This window comes from Abramis brama (assembly GCF_963993115.1).
Source record: "Abramis brama genome assembly, chromosome: 6".
Taxonomy (NCBI): domain Eukaryota; kingdom Metazoa; phylum Chordata; class Actinopteri; order Cypriniformes; family Leuciscidae; genus Abramis; species Abramis brama.
Genome location: NC_139968.1, coordinates 20,046,694 through 20,060,850, shown reverse-complemented (window position 1 = coordinate 20,060,850; position 14,157 = coordinate 20,046,694). Strand labels below are relative to the sequence as shown.

General features: G+C 38.0%; 1 protein-coding gene across 1 annotated transcript in view; it reads left to right on the top strand.

Annotated features, from left to right (window-relative positions):
- Positions 1-14,157, top strand: part of unc13a (unc-13 homolog A (C. elegans)) — a 43,727-nt gene that overhangs the window by 16,299 nt on the left and 13,271 nt on the right. The window contains exons 15-36 of the mRNA XM_084117858.1: positions 1,373-1,447; positions 1,533-1,752; positions 3,396-3,623; positions 3,734-3,875; positions 3,960-4,129; positions 5,088-5,203; positions 5,331-5,494; positions 5,580-5,733; positions 5,832-5,900; positions 6,107-6,196; positions 7,091-7,225; positions 7,630-7,763; positions 7,856-7,941; positions 8,545-8,671; positions 8,779-8,875; positions 9,389-9,532; positions 10,902-10,979; positions 11,092-11,115; positions 11,246-11,323; positions 12,052-12,140; positions 12,226-12,378; positions 12,451-12,574. Of these exons, the coding sequence (XP_083973984.1) occupies positions 1,373-1,447; positions 1,533-1,752; positions 3,396-3,623; positions 3,734-3,875; positions 3,960-4,129; positions 5,088-5,203; positions 5,331-5,494; positions 5,580-5,733; positions 5,832-5,900; positions 6,107-6,196; positions 7,091-7,225; positions 7,630-7,763; positions 7,856-7,941; positions 8,545-8,671; positions 8,779-8,875; positions 9,389-9,532; positions 10,902-10,979; positions 11,092-11,115; positions 11,246-11,323; positions 12,052-12,140; positions 12,226-12,378; positions 12,451-12,574 (2,697 nt within the window). The remainder of the gene's footprint in view (positions 1-1,372; positions 1,448-1,532; positions 1,753-3,395; positions 3,624-3,733; positions 3,876-3,959; positions 4,130-5,087; positions 5,204-5,330; positions 5,495-5,579; positions 5,734-5,831; positions 5,901-6,106; positions 6,197-7,090; positions 7,226-7,629; positions 7,764-7,855; positions 7,942-8,544; positions 8,672-8,778; positions 8,876-9,388; positions 9,533-10,901; positions 10,980-11,091; positions 11,116-11,245; positions 11,324-12,051; positions 12,141-12,225; positions 12,379-12,450; positions 12,575-14,157) is intronic.

The following is a 14,157-nucleotide window of genomic DNA, read 5'->3' as shown; positions in this document are numbered from 1 at the left end:
ATTCACCCTGTAGCCTGATGAATCTCCACTGGTCCAGTCAGCCTCACGACTGCCTCTATGTTTCCTTTACAGTCCCATTAATTTTGGTCTCTGTATTTCTTCCTAAGCTGACTTCATTCCCTGCTAACCTTGTTTCATGCCTGTAACCTACTTCAAGAGCTTGTTGAACTTTTCCACTTATACTTGAAAAAAGGTTGGGTGGCAATAACATTAAACATCTTGCATGGATAGAGGCAACATGAAATCTAAATTGAACATTACTTTATTAATACATCATGCTTCTGGTCTAATTTCTTCAGTGAGAAAGAGAGAGAAAACAAAACTTTCTTCACCAAAAGTGAAACTTGCTCTGCCTCGGTAATGACTCGGCTTAATAATTCAATCTGGTTACAGCCAACAAAATATATTCATGTAGTGCCATTTAAAAAAAAATGTTTGACTGTATGCGATGACATTAAGTTTTAACAAAATGCTCAAGAGTTATGTTGCATTAGCGCATGTTAATTAACTACACTTTTGACTTTCACTTTCTGCAAAACTTCTCATTAGACTGACAGGAGAGTTAGTTATGTATTGATTAAACAAAGTAGCGAGAGCCAAAAAAAAAAAGAAAATCGTTCGGTAGCTGACAGCTGTCGTGTAGGTCTGGCCGTACTTATTCAGCCAAGAACACTCCTGGCAGCCTTCACTAGAGGGCTGTCAGAACATCGACGGCACCAGGCTCTCTTTGACGACACGAACTGGAAGATGAGGGAGAAATTACCATGCTGCACGAAACAGCTCTGCAGTTTGTCGGTTTTAATACAGCTTACCGTCACCGTCACCGACTCTAAAAGTTAGAAGCCAAAGTGCTGACTTGATAAGAATTAAAATGCGTGTCAAAAACTATTCATCTAGAAGACAAAGTACCCACCTCTCTTTCTTATTTCTCTCTGCTCTTCCTCATGCATAATTGTTGTACAAGCACTTTTCGAGACTTCTTTACATAAATACTTTATTGTTGTGTTTGAGTCAGTAGTTTTATAAAAAGTATAACTTGATTGTCTTAAGCACTTATTGTCAACTTTTTTATCTTAATCAACCCTGGTTGTGCAGTTTGTGATGCATGTAATCAAATGAGATCGAATCAAACTTCTAAAATATATATATTTTTATTTCTTTTCCAATGCCTCACCTCCTGCAGGCAATGGTGAGTACTACCCTTGTCAGCACTCCTGGGTGAAATACTTTTATAGTATTTATTATATAGTATATAGTATTTATGACTGCATACTATAGAAAGAATTTCAATCAAATATATTCCCTCAAAAACAAATACACACATTTGCTCCTGATTTTATTTTGAGCCCTACATGTTTGTTTTCTCTTGTAGTCCCTTGTCCAGAACTCTCGAAAAGCAGGCATCACTTCTGCTATGGCCTCCAGCACACTTAACAATGAAGAATTGGTATGTCAACCAGTTTTATTCCTGGATATTCACATTTTTCAGTTCATTTTCCATTTACCTGTTGATTTGTCCAATGATCTTGCAGAAGAGTCACGTCTATAAGAAGACCCTGCAGGCTTTGATCTACCCCATTTCCTGTACCACACCACATAACTTTGAGGTGTGGACGGCCACCACACCCACCTATTGCTATGAGTGCGAGGGGCTTCTGTGGGGCATCGCTCGACAGGGCATGCGCTGCACAGAGTGTGGGGTCAAGTGCCACGAGAAGTGTCAAGATTTACTCAATGCCGACTGTCTGCAGAGTAAGACTACTTATTGAGTTTCTTTCATTACTCTGAAATATTGTAATTATTTAAATGTTAATATACTTAAAATACACCCTTAATACGCCGTCAAAAGTTTGGAATAATTACAGTTTTTAAAAAAAAATTATGCTCACCAAGGCTGCATTTATTTGATCAAAATACAGTAAAAACAGTTATTTGTAAAATATTATTACATTTTAAAAGAAATGTTTTTTATTTGAATATATTTTTAAATGTAATTTATTCCTGTGATGCAAAGCTGAATTTTCTGCAGCATTACTCCAGTCTTCAGTAGCTGCGCTTTTCCATTACCCTTCAAATTGCGCAAATTGAAATTGCGAATTGAAAATACGCTTAATGGAAACAAGTCAATTTCGCAAAAACTCCCATATATCGCAAAACCGTTTTTTACGCTCACATGAGGTGGTTTTTCAGGCAATTCGAAAAAGGAATATTTCGCAAAACTGCAATGTAAACAGTTTTTCTCATTTACAGGCCACCTGGCGTCATTCTTCACATGATCATTCTTTAGCCATGATTTTTGGAATTACTTTTCGCGAGAGGTAAAAAAAATATGTTTTAGTCGCATAACATCGGTTAATGAAAACACCGTCATTTCGCAATAGTTTTTTCTAACATTTTTGAAACATTTAGAAAATATCGCAAAAGTTTTTCTGAAAATCTGTAATGGAAACCAGGCTATTGTTAAAGTGTCGCTTCAGAAATATTTGTAATATTTGGTTTAGTTAATATCAATTATTATTGCTCAATTATTAATAATGGTTCTTATCAGTGTTGAAAGCTTTTACATAGATTTTAACATTGATGCTGATATGCTCATTTAGTTTTTTTGGAAATATTCTCTGATGAATGTACAGCATTTATTTGAAATAGAAATCTTTTGTAACATAATGTTTTTACTGAATAAAAGTGTTTATTTTTTACTTTTTTGTTTTTTACTTACTCCAGACTTTGAATGGTATTGTATCACGGTTTCAGCACAACTGTTTTGACCATTGATAATTGTAGCAATCTTCGATGTTATGGAAAGAAGCAGGCGGGAACCGGCGAACATTTAAACAACTTTAATAATAAAATAAATCAATTCAAAAATAAAAGTAAAGACCGCCCTCACGGACGACTGCTGTCGCACATAATGAAAATAATTTATCAAATAAAATAGTCCAGGCCTGGTCTCTCTCATCCTTCACTGCCGTTGCTCCTCCTTTTGTGCTTCCGCTCCTCCGTGAGAGATACGAGACCGGTGCGTCGCGCGGGTATCGCTCATCAGCAATCTCGCGCCATTCTCCCACGGCCCTCGGCCTAGTCCTGCTCGCCACAATAATAATAATAAATATCTCTTGAGCAGCAAATAAGTATAATAAAATGATTTCTGAAGGATCATGTGACACCGAAGACTGGAGTAATGATGATAAAATTCAGCTTTGTCATCTCAGGAATTAAAATAGATTCAAACAGAAAACTATAAATTGTAATAATGTTTCTCAATATTGTTTTTTTCTGTATTTTTGATCAAGTAAGCGTAGCCTTGGTTAGCAAACGAGACCTCTTTCAAAAATCATAATTATTCCAAATGTATTGACTGGCAGTGTAAATATAAAATATAAATATATCTGCAGGGGCGGCGGAGAAAAGCTCTAAGCATGGAGCTGAGGATCGCACGCAGAACATCATCATGGTGTTGAAAGACCGCATGAAGATCCGTGAACGAAACAAGCCTGAGATATTCGAGCTGATTCAGGACGTGTTTGCAGTCATCAAGGCCACGCATGTGGCACATATGAAGCAGGTCAAGCAAAGTGTCCTGGACGGAACGTCCAAGTGGTCGGCCAAGATCAGCATCACCGGTAATGATCCACTTCAACCAACACAAGTTTCTTATATGTCATATTGGTTATCTTTGTATTAACCCATGTCATATTGGTTATCTTTGTATTAACCCTGTTTCTCCGCTCAGTGTTATGCGCCCAGGGCCTGCAGGCAAAGGACAAGACCGGCTCCAGCGACCCTTATGTTACGGTGCAAGTTGGCAAGACCAAAAAACGAACCAAGACTATCTACGGTAACCTCAACCCTGTATGGGATGAGAGCTTCAATTTGTAAGTGGATTATTTTTGTATCTCGGTTAATATAGGCTATATCAAATACATTTTGCTCATGGTGATCCAAAACCATCTCAACAGTGAGTGTCACAACTCTTCCGATCGGATCAAAGTGCGCGTGTGGGACGAGGACGACGATATTAAGTCCAGAGTAAAGCAGAAGTTCAAACGTGAGTCTGACGACTTCCTTGGTCAGACCATCATCGAGGTACGAACTCTGAGCGGTGAAATGGACGTCTGGTACAACCTGGGTGAGTAACAAAGCAATATTTTTCCTAGAAAATATTGAAATACATTGATAAGGTAAATGTAATGTTGTATTTGTGTTCTATTTACATTGCACTCAGGTCAAGCTGTAATGCAATGCTTAAAGATCAATCAGTTTCATCTTTGACTCCCGTTTGACCTTTAGAAACGAGACCCAAAAATTATTGAACAATTGTATGTTATATATATTACATGGGCAGTGTTTTTTTTTTTTTTGTGTGCAATGTTTCAAAGTGATTGACATTACTTTCTACTTTCGTAACTAACATAGCAATGTCATAAAATTTCGCCTTCGTAACACTATTATTGATAGAGACTTAAAGGGTTAGTTCACACAAAAATTTAAATTCTGTCACCATTTACTCACCCTCAAGTTGTTTCATACCTGTGTGAATTTCTTTCTTCTGTTGAACACAGATTCTGTTGACTTTTTTTCTGTAACACTTTTTACAGATTTTACAGTGTCCCTGTTACACATTTTACATGTAATATAGTAATAGCAGTCAATTATGCATAGTTACATGCAACTGACCCTAAACCAAACCTTAACCCTAACCCTAATTATAAAGTAAGTATAATTACACTGCAACAAGGACACCTTAAAGTAAAGTGTAACCTTTTTTCCATACTAAGTAAGTCAATGGGGCACTTCAACTGTTTGGTTACAAACTTTCTTCATAATATCTTTGTGTTCAGCAGAAGAAAAATATTCATACAGGTTTGGAACAAATTGAGGGTGAGTAAATGATGATGAATACTTTACATTTTTTGCGCTTCTAAAATCAACACTCATTTTTGTACGATTTTATTTTTTTAACGATTTTTGACGTTTTCTTTTTTCATACGATATTTGAACGATTTACTTTTTCGCATGTTTTCCTTGTGATTTTCTTTCTTTTGCATGATTTTGAAGTTTACCAACTTCATTGTGCTCCCTTTCAGACAAGCGTACAGACAAGTCTGCTGTGTCGGGAGCCATTCGTATGCACATCAGTGTGGAGATCAAAGGAGAGGAAACCGTAGCTCCGTACCACGTCCAGTACACTTGCTTGCATGAGGTCAGTCTGATTTTACCATGATCATGTTTGTCTATCTCATTTTCCACCTACGGCCATTTATTGACAAGCTAAGTCCCTGCTAGAGTGAATCAAATTAGTCCTTAGCATGAACACCCTCTTTCCATAGAACCTTTTCCACTACTTAACGGACATCCAGAACAACGGGGTGGTGAAGATACCAGATGCCAAGGGTGATGATGCATGGAAGGTTTACTTCGAAGAGACGCCTCAAGAAATTGTCGATGAGTTTGCCATGCGTTACGGAGTGGAGTCCATTTATCAAGCCATGACGTATGGTTGTCTCCACAATTTTGGCATTGATGTTTTACTTGTTTGCTTAGGTACTTAGGTACTTGTTGTACCTTCTTGTTTCTAGACACTTTGCCTGCTTGTCATCAAAGTACATGTGTCCTGGAGTGCCTGCGGTCATGAGCACCCTACTGGCCAACATCAATGCTTACTACGCTCACACAACCCAGGCCACCAACAATGTATCTGCCTCGGACCGTTTCGCTGCCTCCAACTTTGGGGTGAGTGCTTGAGCCAACCATGTCACCACATAGCGAAAATTTCAGCATTAAGTGTTTGCGCCAATGATTTGAGGTGGTTTCTTGTGTGTTTTCTGTAGAAAGAGCGATTTGTCAAGCTTCTGGACCAGCTCCACAACTCTCTGAGGATTGACCTCTCTATGTACAGGGTAGTGTGACTTTTTGGGGTTTTGTATGTTTTCTTGCTTTTGTATGAAGGATAATTTTGTATGGCGTTTCCAGCAAGTGAGATTGTCCATTCGGACAAATGAGAATGATTAGTCTGAAGCGTCTACATAAAGTAGTATTAAAGCATAAAGTAGTATTTAAATGGATAAAGTATAGTATTGATGACATCCCTTCTTGTGTCTCTTAGAATAATTTCCCAGCCAGCAGTCCTGAGAGGCTACAGGACCTCAAGTCTACTGTGGACCTACTGACCAGTATCACATTTTTCAGGATGAAGGTTAGTTGTGAATCCGTGACGCTGTTGACAGTGTAAATTTGGTTATATATTGAAGCTCTATTTGGTGCTTTGTGTCAACATATCATCCTAAAATATTTGTAAAAAAATGTCTGTGTGTGCAATTATTTTTGCAGAATATTTGTGTATGATTTTCTTTTTTCATATAATTTTAATGTTACCTTCGTATTTCCGTATGATTTTTTCATATCATTTTTTTGATTCAAGATTCAAGAGAGTTTACTGTCATATGTACAGGAAACACTTTGTCACACTATACAATACAATTCTTGAAATTCTTCTTTTTGTAAGGTGTTTTTTTAATGATTTTCATAACATTTTCTTTTACTTTGCCGTGTTTTTTCTTTTATATGATTTTCATATGATTTTATTTTTGTTTCAAATATTTGTATGATTTTATTTTCTGTATGTTTCTCTTTTTTTACGGTATTTGGAAAAATGTCTTGTCTCGTACAATTTTCGGACAATGTTCATGTTCCGTAAGGTGTTCTTTTATGATTTTCATACAATTTATTTTGTCTTTTCCGTATATGTTTTTGTTTTTCTTTTCTTTTCTTTTTAAGATTTTTCTTTTTTTTAATAACATTTTTAGATGATTTTCTTTTCTGTATGTTTTAGCGCTGTCAAATCGATTAATCGCAATTAATCAAATCAATTAATCACGATTAATCAATTTGACAGCACTTGTTTCTTTTTTTCTGGACAATTTTCAAGTACAAATTTTGTACAGTTCTCTTTTCCGTATGCGAATTCTTTTAAGATTTTCATACAATTTTCTTTTTGAATGATTTTAAAGTTTACCTTCAATATTAAAAGTTTTGTTCATACAGTGGCTGAATTATCCATTTGAATGGACCATGAACCCTTCTTCTCTAGGTCCAAGAGCTTCAGAGTCCTCCTCGTGCCAGCCAGGTAGTGAAGGACTGTGTGAAGGCTTGCCTCAACTCTACCTATGAATACATTTTCAACAACTGCCATGAACTGTATAGTCGAGAATACCAAACAGACCCGGTGAGTCGACACTCCCTGGCCCAACAACCTTGACAAGCCACAAAGCTTTTTGCCTCGGGAGAATCCAAGTCATTTTATCAGTGCAATTCATCTTGCCGCTTTTGTTTATGCTGCTTTGAAGCTGTTACAGACTCCCTTCATAAATATCAAACACTCTTCCTGTTGAATTAAACATCTAACCCTGGGCTACTTACTATATTTTGCTGCAAAGCTTTGCAGGATTGTTCCATATCTTGTTCCCCTGAAGTAGTTGGCATATTTTTGCTTGTTTGCTTGCTGGCTGAAATAAGCCATTCCTGTTGTGCGCTTAGTAGGGTAATTTCTTCCAGAGTTTGGCAGAAAATGAAAAGACATAATGTGCTTCGAGCTTCCAATAGATTTCAAAATGAATTCTTTCTGTGCAGAGCAAAAAAGGAGAGGTTCCTCCAGAGGAACAAGGTCCAAGTATCAAGAATCTGGACTTCTGGTCCAAGCTAATCACTCTCATTGTCTCAATTATTGAAGAGGACAAGAACTCCTACACCCCCTGCCTTAACCAGTGAGTCCGGCACCATATTATTTCACAAAATCTCCCAATGTACCTTCATAATCCTGTTTAGGATCTTAATATTGCTTGCTCGGTCCACACAGGTTTCCCCAGGAGCTCAATGTCGGAAAGATCAGTGCAGAGGTTATGTGGAACCTGTTTGCCCAGGATATGAAGTACGCAATGGAAGGTGAGTCAAAGCTAAGGGACTTTTCTTCACCTTTCATTTATTTATATGGCTCTTTATACAATACAGATTGTTTCAATGCAGCTTTACAGTCATAAACATGAAAATAATAATCAATGATGCAGACTTCATCAAATATGGGACAAATTCTAATTCTAATTTACTTTGAGTCAGTTCAATGTTGATTCAGTTTAGTTCAATAAATAAATAAACCCTTTCTTTTAAATCCACTTTTTCTGGATTATATCTTGTTTTTGTTTTTGTATGTATTGATCATTCATTTTGTAGAGCTATATATCACTATCGAGACTCCACAACCTCATGATATTTAATAAAAAAGTTTCAGGTCTTGAATGATCATAACTTGACTAACAGATGAGATGCAATAAAAAAGTTTTTTAGTTAGAATGTTAGTTAGAAACTCAAGCATTGCGGGGTTTCTCACTGATAGCCAATTAAATTTCACACTTGGTGAAAAGTTGACATGTGGTGGAGTTCTTCTCATCTGCTGATTCAGCAGGGGTCCTCCACTCTGCATAGATGTATTATGTGCCGTTAAATCTTCTGTTTCATGAAGAGCTTTTGTCTTCACCTCACGGTTTTCAGAGCATGAAAAGAACCGCCTGTGCAAGAGTGCCGATTACATGAACCTGCACTTCAAAGTAAAGTGGCTTTACAATGAATACTGCAAAGACCTGCCTTTCTTCAAGAGCCGAGTGCCTGAATATCCTGCGTGAGTGGCTTCTCACACACAAAAATTATGTCAGGCACGCTCAAAAATGTCACTGTGACCATGATATGATGGGTAATAAAGCTTTAGGTGGTGATGTTACTCTGCAGGTGGTTTGAGCCATTTGTCATCCAGTGGTTGGATGAGAATGAAGAGGTGTCTCGCGACTTCTTGCACGGAGCCCTAGAGCGTGACAAAAAAGATGGGGTGAGATTTATTTCTCTTGCCTTTTGCTTCCTAGCTTCAAGGCCATTCGATGCAGGTTCAAGAAACATCATAGTTTATAAATCAATAAGAAAATATCTATGCTTAACACGAAAAAATAAAAATAACTTTAATCGTTTTTTCATTATTGTTGTTGTTGTTGTTGTTGTTTTGAATAAAATTCTTTTTATTTTTCTTTTCTTATTATTTAGCTTACCAGCTGTAATAAGTAACAGTAACAAAAGGACCCCTAGCCTGCAGCCAGACATGTCAAAATTTGATGAATGAGTGCCCTCGGAGCACCTCAGCCTGTTCCTGAACCAATAAGCACGCTCTTTAGTTCATTAGTTCCACCGAGCCCCCTTTGGCAACCTGTCACAGTCTCACCTCAACCCAATTATTTCCAGACGAAAGAGCTCACACCTGATGTCTGGTCGCAAATTGCTTGTGCGGTCTCTTGCGTCTTATATTCTAGAACTTTTTTTGACCGCACATCCAACTCTTTCTTTCCTACAGTATCAGCAAACTTCAGAGCACGCTCTCTTCTCCTGTTCGGTAGTGGATGTCTTCTCACAGCTTAACCAGAGCTTCGAGATCATTAAGAAGCTGGAGTGCCCAGACCCACAGATTGTTGGACACTACATGAAGAGATTTGCAAAGGTCCTAAGCAGACACTTCTGTTTTTATTTTTGTACTTTCATTATCATTCCATTTACTTTCAAACTTTTGGTCCCAAACTTTTTGGTTTTCAGATTTTGGTCCCAAACTTTGGTAACCTACTGCAAACCGAAACCAGTTTTGCCCTTAATTAAACAAAATACATTTTAATTACCTCAAAAAGCAACATTATTGTAAAAAAAAAAAAAAAAAAAAAAACAGTTTGGACAGTTTGTACCTGGTTTAAGTAGAATGGATATGGATCATATGAAGCAAATTGTTACTTAAGTTAACTAAAGGCTTGAAAACACTACACAACTTTTAAAATCGGAGCCGATTTTAAAACAATAGCCCCAGGTTTCACAGAAAATGCTTAAGTCTAGTCCCGGACTAAAATGCATATTTGAGCTGTTTTAACTGAAAGCAACTTGCAATGACATATCTTAAAATATGTCAGTGTCATTGTTTTCAAGATTCACACCAGTTTTTTAAGCACGTTTATAAAAGCAACTTAATTGCCCTAATTGAACTAAGGCCTAATCCTGGCTTAATCTAAGCCTTGTCTGTGAAACCGGGCGTAGGCATCATACACTTGCCGACTTTGTAAAGGGTTAAAGAGAAAAACTAGGCGTCATACACTTAACAACTGAGGATCGCATACTACCAGACTTTTCAAGTCATTCTGAAATTGACAAACTCACACATGAACACGTGCCTTATTGCTCAGAGATGCATTACAGATGAAAACAATGTTTTCTAAAATCAGCTCAAAATATCCAACATGTTTGAATCTAAAAACTTCAGACTCTGTGCCCATCATACCCTACGTGATTTTCTTTGGACCTCGACTGACCAAAACCTGCAGACAGGCTTTGACTTTCAGCAACTAGCGTCAATTCCTCCAGACTGCAAATTGGTGCAAAAAATCTGTGCAAAAGTCGTGTACTCTAGTGTATTCCAGTCTTTGGTGAACGTGATTTCACTAGGTACAACGTGGTCCTGGGTCAACATCTTTGTTGATCCTGGAACAACATTCCGATCAACCAATCAGATTTGAGGGTCAAGTTTACAGTTTATGTCAAGTTTAGGCTTGCAACCAGGGTAAGGTGCTTCTACATTCTTGTAATTCACCAATCATTTCCCTCTGATTTTAGGGATAACTTATGGGTAGGGTTAGGTTTAGGGGTAGGGATAGGATTAGGACTATATTTATGGACAGGAATGTTGTTCCAGGATTAACACAATATGTTGGTCCAGGAACATGTCTTACTTGGCAAAATCAAATGATCCCAGTCTTTAGCAACATTAATATCTGTGAAATAATTCTGCATTGTCATGAGATTTGTTTTAACATGATCTCTTTATCACACAGACCATTAGCAACGTTCTGCTCTCCTATGCGGACATTATCTCCAGGGATTACCCCAACCACTGCACCAAGGAGAAAGTGGTAATAGTCTAAAAAGCCCTGTGGAATCAGGTTTATATTGTTGAAATAGTTGTTTCATTCACAATTCAGAATTTAACCCATTCGGTTTGTGTTTCTCTTTCTTTGATTCTAGAATGCAAAGGATGGTGCTGTCAAGGTCTGTAAATCTGACATGGGTAGAATATGCCATGCAGCTTACAATAAAGAGTCTCTGTACTCTTTTTGTAGTGGTTTGAGTTAGTCTTGTTGATTTCAGGCATTTTAATTCACGTTTTTGCTCCACACAGCCATGCATCCTCATCAACAACATCCAGCAGCTCAGGGTACAGCTTGAGAAGATGTTTGAGGCCATGGGAGGTAAAGATGTAAGTGAACCACAAATCTGCTGACATTAATTTAGCATGGATTCGCAGAGACTTACAACCTTCTGAAAGCATGGTCAAGTTCTGGTGGTTTTGACCATTGCACCCAAAAATGCACCCAAAAATTATCCCATAATTTACTCACCCTCAAGACATCCTAGGTGTATATGACTTTCTTCTTTAAGCCAAACACAATCAGAGTTATATTAAAAAAATATCCTGGCTCTTCCCAGCATTATAATGGAAATGAATAGTAACTTAGATTTTGAAGCCCAACAAAGCACATCCATCCATCATAAAAGTAATCCATACGACTCCAGGGGGTTAATAAAGGCCTTCTGAAGCGAAGCGATGCGTTTTTGTAAGAAAAACTTTATAAACTATAATCACTGCCTTCCGGTAATGGCAGTACCCGAGTCTAGTTCCAGCCGAAGTGTGACCTCTGACCCGACGCAAGTTATAAATACAGATATTTTTCTTACAAAAACACATCGCTTCACTTCAGAAGGCCTTTATTAACCCCCTGGAGCCGTATGGTTTACTTTTATGATGGATGGATGTGCTTTTTTTGGGCTTATAAATCTCAGTTACCATTCACTCCCATTATAAAGCTAGCCAGGATATTTTTAATATAACTCTGACTGTGTTTGGCTGAAAGAATAAAGTCATATACACCTAGGATGTCCTGAGGGTGATTTTTGGGTGAACTAACCCTTTAATGTCCCTTTCAGTTGAATGTTGAAGCTAGCGACATTTTGAAAGAACTCCAGGTGAAGCTCAACAATGTTTTGGATGACCTTGCAAGAATCTTTGCCACCAGGTGAGGTACCTAGGGATCAGGAAGAAATAGCTTTTTTGCTCTATTTTTGGAGTAACATCTGTTCCCCACCTTGTTCTCCCACTAGTTTCCAACCAAACATCGAAGAAAATGTCAAGCAGATGGGTGACATACTTAGCCAGGTGAAGGGGACAGGGAACGTGCCAGCAAGTGCTTGCAGCAGCGTTGCACAGGACGCAGACAACGTCCTCCAGCCCATCATGGACTTCCTTGACAGCAAGTAAGATGCTAATTTAGATTTAGACGTCTTCTTGGACTTCCACTTCCAATCTTACCTTTTTTTTCCTGTCAGCCTCACGCTGTTTGCCAAGATCTGCGAGAAGACAGTCTTGAAGCGAGTACTGAAGGAGCTTTGGAAGCTGGTCATGAACACAATGGAGAAGACGATTGTTCTGCCGCCTTTGACTGACCAAACGGTAATGAGCTGTTTAGAACTTCATTAAAAGTAGATTTCTGAGACATACTACATGTAGAAGTCATTTTATATAAATATGAAGATTGTTTACAGCATTGTATTTTCTGGTATGGATCATGAAGACTCAGAAGGACTGGAAATGTATCTCCTCTTGCCCAACAAAACATGTCCCTTTCCCAAATCAAATCACCTTGGACGAAAGACACATCTTTCCACTCTAAAAACGTTGGGAGTGCACCATATCATTCAAGCACCTCTTGAGACTGCTCTCTGGTCCTGTAGTCATACAGTTGTAGATTTCATGTATATTAATCTTGACTAAAAAGTTTTATTAACTCTATTTCTACAGTTTTGAATCCTAGTTAATTTTTGAGAGCATTTCTACAGGAACAGAGACAACTTACTGCTTTTAATTTGTCTTGATATAACTGTTATTCTTTTTGTATTTTTGTTTGTATTTGTTTATTTACACAAAAGAGACCCATATCAGTTCTTTCAAAGATTGAACATTTGAACGGGAAACATCTCCCTATTGGCCTAGTTAACCAGTTGCCAATTGCTGTTATGCTAATTGTAAAAGGCCAAAAATTTAAGTAATAATTCACTCAAAAATGTCAGTTCTGTCAACATTTACTCATTCCAAACTGGTATGACTTTTTTCGTCTATGGAAACAAAAGGAGATGTTTTGAAGTATGTTCACGCTGTTCTTTTTTCTACAACGAAGGCGCTTTCCTGTTTCAAAAAGGACATTATAAAAGTGGCCCATATGACTTAAGCACTTTATTCCAAGTCATACAATGGTTTTGTGTAAAGAATTAAAGAAAATTTTGGTAAAGCCCAACTTTGAATATTTGAGAGCTACTGCAAATGACAAGTTAGGTTGTTTTCAGTAAATAACTCGCACAAACTTATCGATTTGCTTCAGAAGACTTGAAATATAGCACATAAGTCGCATGGGCTTACATTTATTTATGTGGCTTTTATGTCCATTTTGTAGCTTAACTTGGTCCTCATCCGCTTTCATTGAATGGAAAAGAACAGCTTGAACATTCGTCAAAATTTCTCCTTTTGTGTTTCATGGATGAAAGAACGTACCGGTTTGGAACATGCTGAGAGTGAGATTTTTTCATTTTCAGCCCAATTATTCCTCCAGACTAAGCCGGATTTAGTCCCTCGGGCAAGTACAGACCTTGGGACTTACCGTAATATTGTATCAGGCCCGAAGCCGGTCCTGTAGACTGAATGTTAATGCTTCTTTTGATTTGATGTGGGGCTCTTTGTAGCTTCACTGACCCTTCTCTCTGGTTATTACATTCTCGCTCTCCCCCCGCTCCACCTCCACAGATGATAGTAAGTACCAGAGCACTTTTGTCTGTGCGTCTGTATGTCCCGCAGTCCGTCCACGCTGGGTGACCCCTTCCCACCACCTCCTTCTGCTCTGTGTGGCTGCCATGTCCTCCCTTCCTCTTGTCCAATGCATCCTCATTCACCTGTCACGTCTTTCTCTCTTTCTCTCGCTGTCTCTCTCTTCTCTTCTTTGTCCATCTCCTCTCCTTTCCCTGGCCACCTCAGTGGTCTGTTTG